The sequence below is a fragment of the Notothenia coriiceps genome, unplaced genomic scaffold (genome assembly GCF_000735185.1).
Source record: "Notothenia coriiceps isolate Sejong01 unplaced genomic scaffold, NC01 NC01_scaffold00026424, whole genome shotgun sequence".
Classification (NCBI taxonomy): Eukaryota; Metazoa; Chordata; class Actinopteri; order Perciformes; family Nototheniidae; genus Notothenia; species Notothenia coriiceps.
In genome coordinates, this window is record NW_011359125.1 from 81,060 (window position 1) to 99,457 (window position 18,398).

The 18,398-nt window shown below is 43.5% G+C and overlaps 1 protein-coding gene across 1 annotated transcript in view; it reads right to left on the minus strand.

Annotated features, from left to right (window-relative positions):
• Positions 1-4,917: 4,917 nt before the first annotated feature.
• LOC104957101 (E3 ubiquitin-protein ligase HECW2-like) overlaps positions 4,918-18,398 on the minus strand; it is a 26,438-nt gene continuing 12,957 nt past the window's right edge. The window contains exons 7-8 of the mRNA XM_010784715.1: positions 7,955-7,980; positions 4,918-5,144 (exon numbers count right to left, since the gene is read on the minus strand). Of these exons, the coding sequence (XP_010783017.1) occupies positions 4,918-5,144; positions 7,955-7,980 (253 nt within the window). The remainder of the gene's footprint in view (positions 5,145-7,954; positions 7,981-18,398) is intronic.

Here is an 18,398-nt window from a genome sequence, read left to right on the forward strand (position 1 = left end):
CTTAAGGCCCTTTTCGAACATATTTTCTGTAACATTAACAGAATAAAATTAACCTTCCAGTGAAATTAGCAGCTTCTGTTTTGCCTTTTTGTTACAAAATGTGACCATTCACAACAACAAACACCACTTAAAAGTCCTGTGGTGTGGGGAAGTTGATGTATCTCAGCATTGCACGTGCCCGTAGTGGTTATGTAATGCTTTTTGTTCTTTAGCAGATAGTTTCAACTTTCTGTTCACATGACCCTTTAAAGACAAAATGCCATCGTTGCAGTGGTAAAAGCTGCATGTGTAAAATTGTAGCATTACATATACAGTAAGTGCTTCAATGTTGAATGCAGGATGGGACTAAATAAAGTATTTTTGTTGCAAGCACATCAATGATATTTTGTAGAGTATTCATAAGGGATGCACAATATAAATCGGGGCAATAAGTAATTGTTCAATAACAGGAAATGTGTATTATCACAAACTGTTCCTAACTTCCTATAATAAAGTATGACTTTCATTGACTTAAAAAAAATTCAAGAAGAAGAAAACTCTAGAAAGCTATGTTTGCACCAGTGTAGAAGAATTTCGCAGTATCCAACAATGATTGCAATTCAATTCTTCTACCAGAAAAAAATGTAATAGCATTTGAGGAGGCTCATTGTAAATTAACAATATGCCACTTTAATTTAGTTAGGTCAGAACTATGGGATTGTATTGCATTCCTTCTTAGCTCACTACATCTCAGCCAGCTTATGAACTTCTCTTTTAGAATACAAAAATGGGAAATCGATCGGCCATCCTATTGATATCGGCCATGAGGAGCAGCTATTTAAGGGTTATCGGTATCAGCTGAGCCAAATAAAATTCACAACAATAAACTTATCTGGTTGTAGAATGGAAAGCAGTCACAAATAAAGTGTGTTTTATACAATACATACACACATTTAATGAAACTGGTGGTACGTCATTAAGAACACTAGCTATCTTGGTAGCTAGCTAGCAAAAGGCTGCTAGACATGCCGTAGCTAACTAAGCTAGCTGGCTAACTTCATAATGGTCAGATACACAGCCATGGTACTATAATAATTAATATAGTCACTTAAAAAAAGCTAAGTTAAACCTGCAATTTCATGATTTTCTGGTTCCTTTCGGAAACACTGACATTTAATCAGCTTTTAAGTTGATTTGATCAACAGTTTAGCGTATTAGCCCTGATAAACACACCCAGCGGATAAGTAGTAACATTAGCCTTTTGGAGTTGTGTTTTTGGTCACCTGATGATTGACAGTCCAATATTTTCTCGGCTTTAACTCATGTTTTCTTGTTCCTACCAACTCCTGAGGATCACTGTGGCGTCTTCTAGCCAGATTGCTAACTATGATGCAACCTGCTTGTGGCTGGGCAGGTTGTACGATGGGTTGATATGAGCTTTTACTCTTAAAAAAGCTGCCTGTAATTATGTGATACAGTGTTAATATAAAAATATTATTTTCAGATTTTAATTTAATTTAAATTTGAGATAAGTAAAATAAATATAATTCTTCCAATGCTCAAATAACTGTTTTATTTGCATGGCTCAAACTCTACAAAATAATATTAACCTGCTTGCACACAAAGTTTTACTGTCCTCAAATTCCCCACCATGTGCTCCAGATTGAGGCACCAATATAATTCCGTATAAAAAGCACCTTCAGGTTAAAAGTGCTGATGTTAGTCCAGCGCTGCGGGTCATTCTGAACTGTGAACTGACCAATCCCCTTCAATCACAAGACTGATAGAATGGACTGTGAAATTTCAAAGGCTGTCTAAACAGAAACATCAATTCTCCTTAGACGGCCGGTGAGATCTCACTCACGGTGGAAAAAAACTCTGATTTGAGGTGGCAGTGTATATCAGATATTACCATGAAACCTAAAACTTATCGGAATACAACTGTATAGCAAATCTATAATACACAATTTTTTTTACATTTTCCTGTCTTTTCCACCTTGTTTTAGATTGCGTTATATAATCTACTCACATCATTCTTTACAGTGCATTTTGCAATGACAACAGAAACTGCAATGAATAAGGCTGGATCACTGTATGAATCCACAAATATGTTAACAAGAAAAAAGAATCAGGGTTTCGCAATGTTTTACTCCATATAAGCCCATAAGTGCACAAAACGAATGATTTGTTTTTACTTGCATAAACTCAGCAGGAGTCCGTCTACTGAATGATGATGTCATGAAATAAATAATCCTGTGTGTGTGTGTTCTGTTATTCTGTAAAATAACAACCAGTTATTTTAATGGTTGCCTAAGATGAGGTTTCAGATGCACTAAACATGGGATGGATCCATAGTCTTCACAGTCAAATGCCATTGATTATTTTGGTTCTGTTCCCAAACAGGTCCGCTAATTATCAGCCAAATATTTCCCTGTGAAATAAAACAAAAACATGTCAGAGAAGCGGAAAGGTTCCTCTGTGTCTGTGCATTGAAGCCCTGGCATTAAAATGCCTCTCCCTAAGTAAGTGGCCACTTGTGGTTAGGTATAACTTCCCGGCTCTTTATGCAAAAAAAACACATTTATGTTTTCTGCTTGCAAAAAACAAATGTGTTGCCGTTTTAACCAGCAGGAGGCACCAATACAAATCCACATTGTCCTCCCAGCTAGCGGGGAAGGTTCTCACAACTTTGGCTAACGTTACCTATTGGTTCTAATAAGGTTATAAAGAAACGTTTTAATCTGATGTTCAAAGAACCTTTTTAGGATGTTTATTTTTTCAAATAATGTTCCTATAAGGTTTAAGGTTAACTAAGACATAACGTTTTAACAGCAACATTCAGAGGATGTTTTGAGGATGTTATTGAGGCCTGAGATGACAGAAAGTTTTTTTATAAAACGTTCCTTTAATGTGATATGTTAACAAAGGTGGAACGTTTTCCTTGCAACATTCTAAGGATGTGTTTTGGACGTTGTTGTGTAACACATTAAAGATGTTCTTTATAAAACGTTCCCTCAATGTTACATGATAACAAATGAAGAACATTTTCAAAGCAACATTCTGAAAATGTTTTCAGGATGTTATTGAGGCCTGAGATGACAGAAAGTGTTTTATAAAATGTTCCTTCAATGTGATATGTTAACAAAGGTGGAACATTATGCCTGCGACATTCTATGGATGTGTTTTGGACGTTGTTGGGTAACACATTAAAAATGTTCTTTATAACACATTCCCTCAATGTTAAATGATAACAAATGAAGAACATTCTCCAAGCAACATTCTGAAAATGTTTTCAGGATGTTATTGAGGCCTGAGATGACAGAAAGTGTTTTATAAAATGTTCCTTTAATGTGATAAGTCAACAAAGGTGGAACGTTTTGCCTGCAACATTCTAAGGATGTGTTTTGGACGTTGTTGTGTAACACATTAAAGATGTTCTTTATAAAACGTTCCCTCAATGTTACATGATAACAAATGAAGAACATTTTCAAAGCAACATTCTGCAAAAAAATTCAGGATGTTATTGAGGCCTGAGATGACAGAAAGTGTTTTATAAAATGTCCCTTTAATGTTAAATGATAACAAATGAAGAACATTCTCCAAGCAACATTCTGCAAATGTTTTCAGGATGTTATTGAGGCCTGAGATGACAGAAAGTGTTTTATAAAATGTTCCTTTAATGTGATATGTTAACAAAGGTGGAACGTTATGCCTGCAACATTCTAAGGATGTGTTTTGGACGTTGTTGGGTAACACATTAAAGATGTTCTTTATAAAACATTCCCTCAATGTTACATGATAACCAAAGAAGAACATTTTCAAAGCAACATTCTGAAAATGTTTTCAGGATGTTATTGAGGCCTGAGATGACAAAGTGTTTTATAAAATGTTCCTTTAATGTGATAAGTCAGCAAAGGTGGAACGTTNATCCATGTTGGTGTACTACAACTAGAAAAAGCATCGGTTTGTTTTTTCATCAGGAAATGCAGACCGGCTCAAACAAACTATTTTTAATCATCATCCTCACGATAATTAAATGTATCATATGTTCGCCGAATTGACATGAAAGCACTAATAAATGTAGTTTAATCCACTTAATCGATTTGTTTTTATATCACATCCGAAGGGAGGAAATTCAGCAGCTCTCACTACCGATTTTTAATCCTAATTTAATCATCATCTTCACCACGATCATTTATGTTTATGTTCGCCGAATTGACATGAAAGCACTGACAAATATGAATATACTGTAGTCAACTTCATTAAAACGTTATTAACGTGCCTAAACTCAGTAATTCACAATTTCTACGCATGACAACACACTTTGGCTTACTTGCGTATGTTGGGCATTAATTATCATTATGGCACATGACACAGATGGCTTTGGTGTTATTTAGGATGCAATTTTAACCAGAAAGTGGCCATATTTTTTCTCTCGGTGGGTTGATTTTGACTACCATGAGTAGTGTTGCTACCATTGGATATAGATAGCACAAAAGGGAAATTATTACCGCTACTGTGGACAATCTTTCCAACAAATAGGCAATCTGTCCAATCCAAATGACCCAGAGTCCCCTAAATCTTCCGAATTGACCAACAAATAGCATCAGCCCTCCCAGAGTACAAATATGGCCACATTCTGGTTATAACGGCCATTTTTGATCCTAAAGACATCGGAAATGGATTCAGCATCCTAAATAACCCCCAAAACCACTCTAAAATTCTCCAAATCGGCCAAGCCATTTTCTTTTACTTTTGTCCACATAGGTTATAATGTCATTATTAATGCTTATTAGTGCAACTTATGCTCATTGTACTAATTGCCCGACATATGCGAGTTAGCTTCCAGCAGTTTATATGTGCTGGAGAGCCTACTATACATTTCTAACATAAAACTTTGGGGTAGTGAAATTGGGTATTTCCGGGTTCATAACAGGACTATGAGCTTGCAGACGAATAGGTTGATGGAGAAAATAAAGAAGAGTGAGACAGTGACGTACTGGTGTCAGTAGTGTCGTACTGGGAGTCCTTCTGCAGCTCGTACACGTCCACCTCCACCCTGGCTTTGGAGGACACGTCCATCATACTGTTGATGTTCTCCCTCGCCAGGCCCAACGCCATGCGCTCACCACGACCACAAGCCGACTGATGGTCCAAAATGGCCGCTGCAGGGAGAGAGAGGAAGAGGGAGTTGTTGAGAAAATTCAGATCAATAGTTAATAAGAATGATACATTTCCTATTACCGTAATTGTCGGACTATAAGCCGCACCTGAATATAAGCCGCAGCAGCGGCATACCACTCTCGGTTCCACTTTTACTTTTGCGCGCTACCTGTCTCACTCTTTTCCGGCCTCCAGCTTTTCCTGCTGGAACCCCCCGCTTAAAGGTGGGGGTCCGCGGACCGGCCATAGAGCCCATAGAGTTAAAGGTGTTGGCCGTTAGCTGTAAAAATCCATAGATTAGCCGCACCGTTATATAAGCCGCAGCGTCGAAAAATGGGGAAAAAGGCGCGGCTTATAGTCCGAAAATTACGGTATTTGAAAAGCACTTTTCATACGGATGCAGCTCAAAGTACTTTAACGATATATCACACAACACAAGTCAGGAAACAAGAAATTCAAGTCTTGTTGTATCTTCAAAACTTTTAGCACGCATGCAGCATACTATATGTTTATGATTGAAAAGATATCATGGAGTACAAGGAGGTAAAATAGGCAAGAAAATAAATCAAATAAAAAATAAATTAATTATCCAAAAGTTCAGAACCCAAAACTAAGTATTACAGTACAACAGTAAAAATAATAAATAAATAAATAAGACAATATAAAACATAATAATTAAGACCAAATAACCAATTATTGGGAGTCACTAAAAGGCTAATTTAAGAGCTGTGGAAGCTGTTTTTTTAAAATGTTTCATTTTCTCATAATAAAAACCTGGTAGGCTATACCTGAATTATGAAATGAGAGTCAAAGGAAATCAACACCAAGGAGGTTGTTTGTGGGTGTAAAAAAAGCATATTGTCCACTTACAGAAACGGCTTTGTTACAGCGACATATGCTGTATTATGTGGATGAGACTGTTGAACAATGCTTTTTTTTTATTGGTCCACATGACATGACATATTGATGATCTGCATGTGCAGTCAGTCCGTGTTGGAAGTGGAAATGTTTTTTTCACAGTATTTCATTCAAGGCACATACATGGAAAATATATTTAAAGTAGAATAAAATACAAATATAATAAAGTACACAAATAAACATCAACAAGAAATACCTGTATATGCAAATAATTAAATATCCACAGTAGAAAATATCTATATCAATAGCCAAATCCTTTGAAAGTGCTATGTACAGAAGAGTCTTTTCTTTTATGTATTCGTTATGCACTACTACAGAAACCATGCTAATTGTTACAGAAACATATGACAAGGTGTCCTTTTAAACATTACAATTAAAATTAGATCCCTTGATAAGTTAGACAAGACAGTTAACCTCCTCATCTGTCCTGTTTCTGAACTGCGTTCACTCAGCCTTACAGCATGGGCTCAGCATGTTTGGGACCTTGGCATTTGTTGTGGTATTTAAAAGCACTTAGACCACACAACATGTACCTTTTCACACACTGATGGCAGGCTTACAATACGATAAACCAATGCTGCTCATCAATCAATAATCAATCCTTGTTATGAACACACTCACACAATGATGGCTCTGCCTTCAGGAGCAAGTTCACATTCACTATGTGGCTCAGGGAAAGAAGTAAAAAGTTCCTTCTTCTTTGTGTACTGCGAAAGGCACTAATAACAAGGTTACTTGTTGAAAATGAAACAGAAAGGTAAGGCTCAGTATTTCCCAGAAAGCCCGGTGCTCAGAGGGAGGGGGAGATGAGATAAAGAGTCTACCTCGGGAGCCTCATAAGTGTTCAGATAGCATCTCTGTTTACTCTGTATCTGGTTGTTTGGGTCAGTGCTACAAACACACAGATGGGTCAAGTGAGGAGCGGGGCGGGGGGGGCAGTCCACAGAGGTTCAACACTTGATCGCTTTTCTGTCCAAGAATGGATCAAAAACACTCCAGGAAGATCTGATAAGAATTCATTTCAGCCCAGTCCTAGGAAGTACTTTTCTAGGAAGTAAAAGGTTCGTTCAGGCCATTGTTGTCTGGGTTTGCCTGCTGATGTATGGAAATGTGAGGGCTGTTTTACATGCCGTTTTCGGGTAATACTACTGACGGGCCAGTTTGGTAGCACCTGGCCAGCACTCTGATGCATCTTCAAACAATATCGCAAGACCTATCCAAAAGAGATGGGATACATCTTACTAGAAAACATATTTTAACCTAATAAAGTGAACTAGACTACTATAACCAGGCTCACATTCAACATGACTGATGGCCAAGTTGATCTCAAGGTACCCAGCCAACATCTCAGATGCAGATAAAAGAAGGACAAACAATTGAAGTTAATTTTGTTCTGTGTATAGCGAGAACTAAGCTGCAAGCCTTACCCCAGAGTTCATGACCTTTTACAAAGTACTGACCCCTGACATTTTGTAAGGTATTTTCCCTGGAACTTAATTTACTTAATTAACCAAGGTCCTATGAGTCCACACGCAATGAGTTTCTCGAGTTCCTTATTAAGGAGGTCAAAAAGGTGCTAAGATCATACATTTAAAGGAATGATCTGGGACTTGTTGTTTTAGTTTGTGATAAACGTGTTCTCTAGGTTGATTCCTGTCTTTTTGAATCTCTTGACAGCTGATCAACTCTGAGCTATAAGCTTCACTAGAAAATAATATCAAATGATGATATTGTCTAGTATTTAAGTAAAGAAGTTGTAGAGTGAGTCAATTCACCACAAGACAAACCTCCTCTAAGCAGAAGGAGCTCTGCAGTCTTGATTTCATTTGACTCCTGTAGGAAGTGTTTAACTTGAGATATAAATGGACTAACACGTTTATTTGTTGCTTCCCACTTCTCACTCTGACCCAGGTCTGGACTCTGAGGCCATGGAGAGGGCGACAGATTCAACGAGACAAGACCAAACAGAGACTACACATCACTTCATTCTGTAGGTGTGAATGTGGAATCACAGTTCTGCAGTCCTCTGGTGGTCGATATCTTTTAAAAGGCAAAAAGTACACCACTGTGCTCACATCGTGTGCTTTATACATGTTTGTGTCAGTGGTTTGAAGGATCTATAGATTTATCGCGGAGAAGACTACACTAATAACTTAACATTTGGTTCAATTGAAGAACACATTGTAGTGTTCAAACTGTTCCCTGAAGGATGTGGATGTTGCAGGTAAAACAAAGTCACAAAAGCTTGGAGTCATCCAATGTCTCTTTTTTTAAAAGTCTTATTGTGTTTTACAAAAAATCAGTGTCCATTTTGAATCGATACCCTTGCCGGTGAGGAGGCTCCACCAATTGAAAGTCTGCTCTTTTTTCTTCACGAGTTCCGGACTATGGCAGCCGACAGCGGCTGGAACTCCGCTTCATTGTTTGACGCTTTCGTCAGCGGTCTCTCGGATTCTTTACAAGACCAGCTGGCGCCTCTCGATCTGCCCGCTGACTTGGACTCTGTCATATCCATGGCTATAAGGATAGACAATCGTTTGACGGAGAGGAGAAGGAATAAATCCAAGGATGCGGTTGATCCGCCTCTCCAGAGGAGACGCTCGCCGCTGAATACTACTTCTTCTTGGAGGCTCCGTCACCCCTCACCACCTGCGTTCCGGACAACAGCGCCCCCTGGCTCCGTGGAGGAGCCAATGCAGTTGGGCCGCGCCAAGCTGTCGATGGCAGAACGTCAGCGTTGATTCAAGGAGGGTCTGTGCTTCTACTGCGGGCAGCGCGGTCATCCACAAGCGGCTTGTCCGGTAAAAGAGGAGGCTCACCAATGAAGAGGAGCACGTTGGTGAGCCGGATCTCTTCCTCTGACTTTCCTCCTCGCACCCTGACCCGGATCCAGGTAAAAATCAGAGACAATGTGGTTACATTCCTAAGGGTCGACTTTATGCAATTTCAGGACCTGAGAAAGAGGCCATGAAGGACTATATTGATGCCTCCCTCAAAACAGGGCTTATTCGCCCTTCCTCATCCCCAGCAGGTGCAGGGTTTTTTTTCGTAGGCAAAAAGGATGGGTCTCTTAGGCCCTGTATCGACTACTCACCTCTCAATGACATTACGGTTAAAAACCGGTACCCCCTCCCTCTCATCTCGTCCGCTTTCGAGCAGCTTCAGGAAGCCAAGGTTTTCACCAAGTTAGACCTGCGTAACGCCTATCATTTGGTCAGGATCAGGGAGGGCGATGAATGGAAGACGGGTTTTAACACCCCTTCAGGACATTATGAATACCTGGTCATGCCGTTTGGATTGTCAAACGCTCCTGCAGTCTTCCAGGCTATGATCAATGACGTGTTGAGGGAGTTTCTGAACCGTTTCGTTTTTGTTTATCTTGACGACATTCTGATCTACTCCCCTGACCTTCACACCCACAAACAACATGTCCGCCTGGTTCTACAGAAACTGCTCCAAAATAAGTTGTTTGTCAAAGCTGAAAAGTGTGAATTTCATGTAGAAACAGTCACTTTTTTGGGCTTCATCATTTCCCCAGGTCAGGTTATGATGGACCCAGAGAAGGTTAGCGCAGTAGCCTGTTGGCCTACCCCTGACTCTCGCAAAAAAGTGCAGCAGTTTTTAGGCTTTGCTAATTTTTACAGACGTTTTGTGCGGAGCTTCAGCGCTATTGCAGCCCCTCTTCATGTCCTCACGTCCCCTCAGGTGCCTTTTGTGTGGTCTCCTCAGGCTGAGGAGGCTTTTTCTCGGCTGAAAAAGATGTTCACCACTGCCCCCATACTTACCATGCCGGATCCCACTCGCCAGTTCGTGGTGGAAGTGGATGCCTCCAACGAGGGGGTGGGAGCGGTCCTCTCCCAGCAACAACAGAAGGACAACAAACTTCACCCCTGCGCTTTCCTGTCCAGGAAGCTCTCCCCGGCAGAGAGAAATTATGACGTGGGAAACCGTGAGTTGCTGGCCGTGAAGTTAGCGTTGGAAGAGTGGAGGCATTGGTTGGAGGGAGCCGAGCATCCTTTTGTGGTCTGGACCGATCACAAGAACCTGGAGTACATAAGAAAGGCCAAAAGACTGAACTCCCGCCAGGCTAGGTGGACCTTGTTTTTCAACCGTTTTGACTTTGTTCTTTCCTACAGGCCGGGGTCTCAGAATGTCAAGCCTGACGCTCTGTCCCGTCTGTTTGACCCTGTGCCTGCAGCCAAGGAGCCGGAACCCATCATCCCATTGAACCGGGTGGTAGGAGCGCTGACTTGGCCAGTAGAGAAGGAGGTAATACGTGCCAATGCTGGAGCTCCTGCACCAAGGGGTTGCCCGCCTAACCGGATTTTTGTTCAGGAGGCCGAGCGACCACAGGTGATCCACTGGGCTCACACTTCGCTGCTCACCTGTCACCCCGGAGTCAAGAGAACTATGTTCATTATTAAACAACGTTTCTGGTGGACATCCATGGAGAAGGAGGTGAAGGAGTATGTGGAGGCGTGCCCTATCTGCGCTCGAAACAAGACCTCTTCCAGGTCGCGAATAGGACTATTACAACCACTCCCTATTCCCAACAGGCCCTGGTCAGAGATCTCCATGGACTTCGTCACTGGCCTGCCCCTCTCTAGAGGTAAAACCACAGTTCTCACGGTAGTGGACAGATTTTCTAAAATGACACATTTCATTGCTCTGCCCAAGATGCCCTCAGCTAAGGAAACGGCTGAGGTCATGATGCATAATGTGTTTCGGCTTCATGGTTTCCCTAAGGATATTGTCTCCGACCGGGGCCCCCAGTTTGTGTCACGCTTCTGGAAGGAGTTCTGCAGCCTCATCGGTGCCACGGTCAGTCTCTCGTCTGGATACCATCCGGAGTCTAACGGCCAGACAGAGCGCCTAAATCAAGAACTGGAGACCTGCCTGCGCTGCCTGGTGTCCCAGAATCCATCCTCCTGGAGCGAGCACCTCACCTGGGTTGAGTATGCACACAACATCCTCCCTACTTCTGCACGGGCCTGTCCCCGTTTCACTGTGTTTATGGCTACCAGCCGCCACTGTTCCCAGCCACGGAGAGGGAGGTCACGGTCCCGTCTGCCCACGCTCTGGTCAGGCGTTGTCGGCGCGTGGGGCTGCGGCTAGGAAGATACTCTGCAGGAATGCGCACAACTGGTTAAAAGAGCAGCAGACCGAAAACGCCGACCAGCCCCTGTATACCAGCCAGGCCAAAAAGTCTGGCTCTCTACACGAGACCTCCCCTCCACGTACTCTCCCGAAAACTGGCTCCCGGTTTGTGGGTCCTTTTCCCATCACCAAGGTCATAAACCCAGTCTCAGTGAGACTACGGCTTCCCAGGCCATGAAGGTACATCCCACCTCCATGTAGGGAAATTAAAACCGTTGAAGGAGAGCGCTATGGTTTCCCACCGTCAAACCCCCCCGCCCCCCCCGGATGATCGATGGAGGTCCGGTTTACACGGTCAAGTCACTATGGCTAGTCGGAAAAGGGGTAGAGGGCGACAGTTACTGGTTGACTGGAGGGTTATGGTCCTGAGGAGCGGCAATGGATCCTTCCCCTTCATCGTAGACAAAAACCTCATTGAGGATTTTGACCGCCTCAACTCAGAGGAGCCTGGGCCGTCAGGAGCCTCCCCTAGAAGGGGGGGTACTGTCATGTCCAAGAAAACTTATAGTGAAAGTTTATTCTTTATGTTAGAGTTGTCATGTCCCTTTTGTCTTTGTGCTTTATGTCTTATACCCTTAATTATTTCTTCCTCTCATTTCAGCCTCCACGCTCCCCGCCCCTTTCTGTGTCTCCTGCGTCCTTGATTATTTCCTCCCGCCCTGATTGTTTCCAACTGTGTCCCCTTTACCTGTGTATATTGTGTTAGCTCCCTCCTGTTAATTGTCAGTTCGTGCTCTCTCGAAGACCACGTATCGCCTTACCTCACGGACCTTTTCACGGACCTTTCACGGACCTATGCTATAGATTCGCATTTCATAGTTTCCTCGAAAGAGTTGTTTTTTTTTTTCTTATTTTATTACTGTGCAAAATTCCAGTAAAGTCTTTATTTTGTAAACGCTATCTGAGTCTGAGTTTTGAGTCGTGCAATTGGGTTCATGCCTCGAGTTTCTCCCCTTGACAGGGCTAGCTCGAGATCAGGGTTAGTCAAAATGAATCCCGTTGGCAGGGTCTGAGTGTTCATTACCGTTGTTTGGCGTCTGCTTGTGCACATGCTTATCGAATTGAAACCAAGGTGACGTGATCTTAAACTAATTGTAGCGTTCTTGCACACAACACCTGCACGTACCTTTCTTCTGTGAGTTTGATAGTGACGATGATGAAGTGGATTGTGGTGTTCGGTGCACTGAGTGTTCTATCTGCAGACCGCGCAAAGCGTTTCTTCTCTTTATTACCGTCGTCGACAAGAATAGATCCTTGGAGAATCCAAACAATTTTTTTGGAGTAACGCTAGGCGCAGCCAGGGGTAACTGAGGACTCGCGTGCCTTCTAGTTGCCAGGGGTTGGTTGCGGCGCATGACGCTATTAATCCTTTCGAAAAAAATCTGATAACGTAAGTGGTTTTTTTTAGGTTTTTGAGTCATTTCTTTTTTTTTGTTTTTTTTTTTTTGGTTTCTTTGTAATATTTTTTTTCTTATTACAAAAGCCAAACGCACATAATAAGGTTTTAAAGGATAGTCAAGGCCCTCAGAGTCATCGTATCTCAAGCTTAAGCAATCTCAAGTCTGATACCAGAGTCAAGTCAAGTATGATCAATTAGAAGCAAGTCTCAAGTCAAAAAAAGTTTATGCGACTCGAGTCTCACTCGCGTCAATTCATGTGACTACGAAGTCCCAGCTCTGCCCAGTACTACGTCATAGAAGTCAGAAGGATTTTTGCAGTGAGCGAAACGGTCAGCGTAGTTGCTTAATGTATATGGTTATTTTGACATGTACCAGTGGCGTTCTAGACCAATTTGACTGAAATGTGGCAGCTGGGGCCACTTTATTTCTGAGAATGGGCACAATAAATCAGTGACGAAAGCAAGGACAAAGGACAGTATGAAGAATTGAGGTTACTACAGCCTAGAGAACAATGCAAACAGTTATGATATTTGTCATTACAGTCATATTATGATGGCTACCTATCTGACTGTTTGGGTGCTGTACACCCGTTTTCAATGGTCTCTACATACAGAAGGAACTATGCAAGTTTATATATGGACAACCTGCTTTATTTTGTGGGGTGACCTAACCGCTTCTCTAGGGGTGGTCCGGAGCATGAAGCCCCAGGGAGACAGTTTTTTTGCAGGGGTGGTTTAATGGGAAGGAGAGCATTCAATTCTGTGCACTTCAGCACTCAAAATTAATTCATGGAATCACTCCTACAGTAAGAAAAGAGAGTGCCTTGTTATACATTTCATAATCAAAAATCTTTAGAATAGATCCACAACCAAGTAACGATGATACATTTAAGACTAGTGTATTCTTATTTAGCTTTATGTGGGTAACGTATAGTTGTATCTATTAAATTTTCTTTATGCATAGTTCACTAATCACTCCCGCTTCCAACGGCACTGTTGGTTTTACTGTCCTATAGAGCACATCGAATGACTCTTAATGGTACACACAAGCACGATCTTAAAGTGTAATACAGGTGTGCTCTCTCTAGCTCCGGCCTCGCTCTAGTCTCGCTCGCACACAGAGGCGGTGTGCTCCTCGTGGGCGATGAAGGTTGCGTAAAAAAAAACAATCAAAAAATACATATTGTTAACAGTGAGTAAGGTCCTAATGATGACTTGCAAGGATACCGTGGCTTCGGTTAGCAATTGACGTGGCTGGGAGACCCTGCTGCCGTCGTCTATGGCTTGCCGACTAACTAGACAAATATTCTGTACTCAGCCTATTCCGTCAGCCAACAAAGGTTGGCAACCATAGACCTTTTCCTTCTCTTGGTTTAGGTTATGCCACAGTGCCCTCAAGAATCCATGTGGATCTTGGGGTCCACTGGCCCCTCGTACTGGTTCTGATCTGCAGCCCGAGAACCGCCCCAGATGTCTAGTAGATTACTCTGGCATTGAGTTTTGTTCAAAAGATAAAGCATACACTTTCTCAAGTAACAAAACTAGAGTTTAAACGAAGAAAACCATGTCTTACTCAAGCGAAAAATAAACATTCTAATTAAAAGCATTACGTAGAGTGCAAGCACAACCATCGTTGCTACATGGGCTACATAAGCTATTCTTCCTATGTCCTTAAGACAGGTTGTTTTGGCACATCTTGATTTCTCATTGCTCATACGATCAGACTTTATTGCTCCGCTGGCAGCACTCTCATTGCGCTCCTGTCACGTACTATGTTACAGATTCTGACACAATCGTCCATCGGTGACATTCAGGGGCGGCTCCCCATTGCTGACCTCACTGGTGCTCCGTTGTTTGAGTGGACAGGCCCATGTCCCCAACATGATGATTGGTTACAGTGCAGGCAGTTTGCGTTAGCTCCTGACGGCTAGTAGATAGAACGAGCACCAGAGAAAAACGCAGCATTTCTATTATTAGAATCCAAGTGAAAATATGAAAAATATATGTAAGTCTTGACATATGTGTACAGTTGGTCATGGTAGTATTACGGTTCTATGATCATTGATAGTGGTAAGTAGAGAAGTAAAGCTGTCGTAAAAGAGCTTTGTGATACTTTGAACCAGATTGAAATGCACAGTAGCAAGCTAAGGTAGCCAGTTCAGCCAGGACTGTCGACCTATTGACGTATCTGCCAGTACACAGATTGATGTTTAACTTACAAAACCTTCCTGTGATATCTCAAACAACCCCACGGAGCCAGCTATCAGAGGTGAGGTCCAGAAGCAAGTCATATGAAAGCAGCTTTAAATCGCCTACAAATACTGGGGAGCATCTGTCGTCGCGCCAATAATGTGTAATGCAACACCGACAGTTGTTCCAGTTAACTTCGACATGGTAAGCGCTGCGCCCGTCCGCGAATGAGGGCTACCCAAATCAGTGATGTGTTTCGGTCCAGGCGAAGACCCAGTTCGCCCATAACGCCTTCAACCACTGTGACAGTGCGTTACACTGTCCCTACTGATCCTCGACTGCTAGGGAAACAGAGATCAAGCGGAGTGAGCTCTTTTTCCTGAATAATATCTGGAGAACTTGTAGCCAAAGCGTTAAAGTACTTACTCCAATCCTGCAGTAAGTGCTGTAACTTTGCGTCACAACTTGCCGCGGCAAAGCCGCATGTGCAGACTAAAACAGAGTGTTAATATGTCCCTATATAAAGAGATTTATAGACATCCATGCTATGCCGTCTTTGCATTTCTGATCTGTATTGTCAAGACTGTCACAACGAGCTTTGTTGTGCTTGCCTGTCCCCAATGGCTTTAATTGTCGAAGTGTGTTTATTGCTTTTAGCGACCATGTATTTTCCGATGTCCACGCACAAGGGAAGCCCAAGTCTTGGAAAGCCAGTCCAAGCTGGGGTCAACTCAGTACACCGATCTTTGTCAAAATGCTCCCTGTTAAGTGTTTATCGAGCGCCACTCCCGGTGTCCCTTCCGTCCTCATTGACTGTGGAGAAGCTTGGTAATATCCTGACAGACCAGTGCATTTTTCAGTTGCACCTTGTAACGACCCTTCTTCACAGTGTCATGGCTAAGGGCCTTCGTGTATTTAACCACAAAAGGCAGGAGCAAGCTGACTACGGCATTCCTATCAAGTACCTGCAGTTTAGTCCTCCCTTCTCCAAGTAAATCAGCGCGTTTGAAGCCTTAGTCTTAGCTAGTGTGTTCCCTCCTCTCCAATCTCCTTGGAAAAGTGGCGGCAACAAAAAACAAAAACACCTTGCTCCCTTGAGAACCGAGGTTAACTCCAGCCACGGATGGCCTTGTTCTAGAAAAAGAAATGCGAGAAAAAGCACGTTTTTCTATCTCCAATTTGTGTCCTTTGGAAAACGGGATAGGCAACTGGCTGTTTTGGGCCCCACACCTTTTTATCTTCCCTAGGGTCACTGGGAAGTTTTGACCGCCAATCAGGGCTGTCCTCACAGGGATTGCAAGCGGCCGGGGAAGGCTGGCGGTTGCCGGAGCCGGCGCCAGATGTGGTGGCTGGTCGACGGCGAGGGCCGGGACTGGGCGGTCCGGAGCAGTGCAGCTTGGGTGCAAGCAACGGTGGGGCTGGAACTTGAAATCCCCGAAACTGAGTTGTTTGGTTGCGGAAGAACGCCGTATATCTCATTTTTTTAGTCTTCTTCCTGTTCCAGGTTGGCCGCTTTGGCAGACTCGACTTTGTCCTGGAAATTTTTGAGTGCCTCAAAGTGCGCAGTGGCGTGCCAGCGTGGTTGAGGGCGCAGCACGCAAACAATCGTCTTGTTGTTTAAGAACTCATTTTTTTGAGTAATGTTCCTGTCTCTGACAGCAAAGTACACACTGAAAGAAACAATATGTTTTTTGGTGATTTAAATTTATATTGTTTATTGAGTTTGCATTTATTGATAACGCAATACCAAGAAGATAATTTAAAACAAACCCTTCGTCATCTACAAAAAAAAACACCGGCCACCAGAGGGTGCCGGCCACACCACGGACCCACTCGCCTTATGCCTGATTGACCAACACACAACACAGACACACATAGATCGTCAGCATATCCACACACCACGACAACGTAACACAACAACAATAAAAAGTTAAGCCCCACGCAGTATTTAAGTTTTGAGACGTTTGGATTCTGCAGGGATTTTCTCTTGCCATCGCGGCCGCGGCAGCTCCGTGACTGAGCCAGTTTTGAAGTCGGCGGGTTGTTTTTGACTCGTCGTTCCAGGAGCTGTGCCGGCTGCCGCAGAGGTTTTGTTTGTCCAACTTTTGTTTCCGATTCTCATGTATGTCACGTTTATAGTTTTGTGGTAGGTTTGGGTTGTTTGCTGTTTCCATGTCATGTTTTTTCCTTTGGGTTTATGTCTGGTCCTTTTTTCCTTTGTTCCTCTTTGGTTCAATTATTTTCTTTTCCTGGTGTGTCTAAATTGTCTGAATTAGTTTCACCTGGGCCCCGCTGTTGGTTTTTTCCTCCTCCCTCCTCACCTGTTTTGTCTTTGTTTGTGTGATTGAAGTCCTGTTGTATTTTTAAGTCTGGGTTTTTGTCGTCTTGTTCCGGTTTCGTCTTTTGTTTCGCCTGACTAAGTTTCTGGCGGTGAGTGTTTCTGTTTTCTCATTGTACATATATAGCTCATAGCCTTGAATAAAAGGAAGTTTTCAGTTTAATCTTGCATTTTGGTCCTGCTTTTGTTTCAGCAACCGTGACAGGTACGAACCAACCTGAAAATATGGCCCAGACAGATCCGTTTTCGATCGAATTCAATTAAAAAGTTTTTGTCCTTTTTTTTTTTGCTAACTGCCCCCGGATAAGAAATGTTTGGAAGAGAGCAACCGGAGTTTCAGCAGCGGGAGGCTGTGTTTTTTTTGTCGGACGGCCGCGCCCAGAAATGGCTTTAGAAGAACAAACCAGGTTATGGTTTGAAAGTTCTTACCTGGCCTGATTTCCAAAGATCTCCCCTGGTGTGTGATTCCCGGGCCTTGCCTTTTAGCCCAAGGCTTGCTGACTCCCGGCTCCAATTTCCCACCTGGCACCATCGCCTTGGGTGGTTCCGTCCTGAACGTTCATCGACGTTGGCTTCGCCCCAGTTTCCTGCTCCTGTCCATGGAGTCCCCATATTCTGGAACTCGTCTTGGCTTATTGGAAGGTCCACGGAGTATTTCAGGCGGCTGCTAAAGAGGAGGAAGTCGCAGCCAAGCTGCCTCAAGCCCCCAAGAGCCATGTTTCCGCTGTTTCCAGAGACGAAGATAAACAGCCAGTTCCCGGCTCCAGAACCGGAACCTTACAAGCCATGGGCCCCGGCTTTCAGTGGCGGCTTTCCAAGGAACCATGGTTCCCGACTCCGCTCCTCGTCCTGCTGACTCATCGGCCGACGCCGAGCTCACTTCGAGTCCCTGTCGTCGTTACGGCCAATCGCAGCAAAACCTTCGCTCCTGGTTGGCTGTCCGTCCGACCGCCAGCTCCCCATGTCCTCGTCAGCATACCGGCCCGACCCAAGCACCCATCGTTCTCCGTTTGGCTTTGTTCCGTCCGAACCGCCAGCCTCCCCGTTCCCTGAATGGCTTTCCTTCGACGCCAGCTCCCGTGTCTGTCCGCAATACGTCCGACTTCAGCAACCGTCGTCCTGTTGGTTTTTGTCCGTCCGCGACCGCCAGCTTCACCCGTGTTCCTGATGCTTGTCCCGTCCGACGCAGCCCTCGTGTTCCCTTGTCGGCATACCGCCCGACCTCCGCCACCTCGTCTCCTGGTTGGCTTGTCG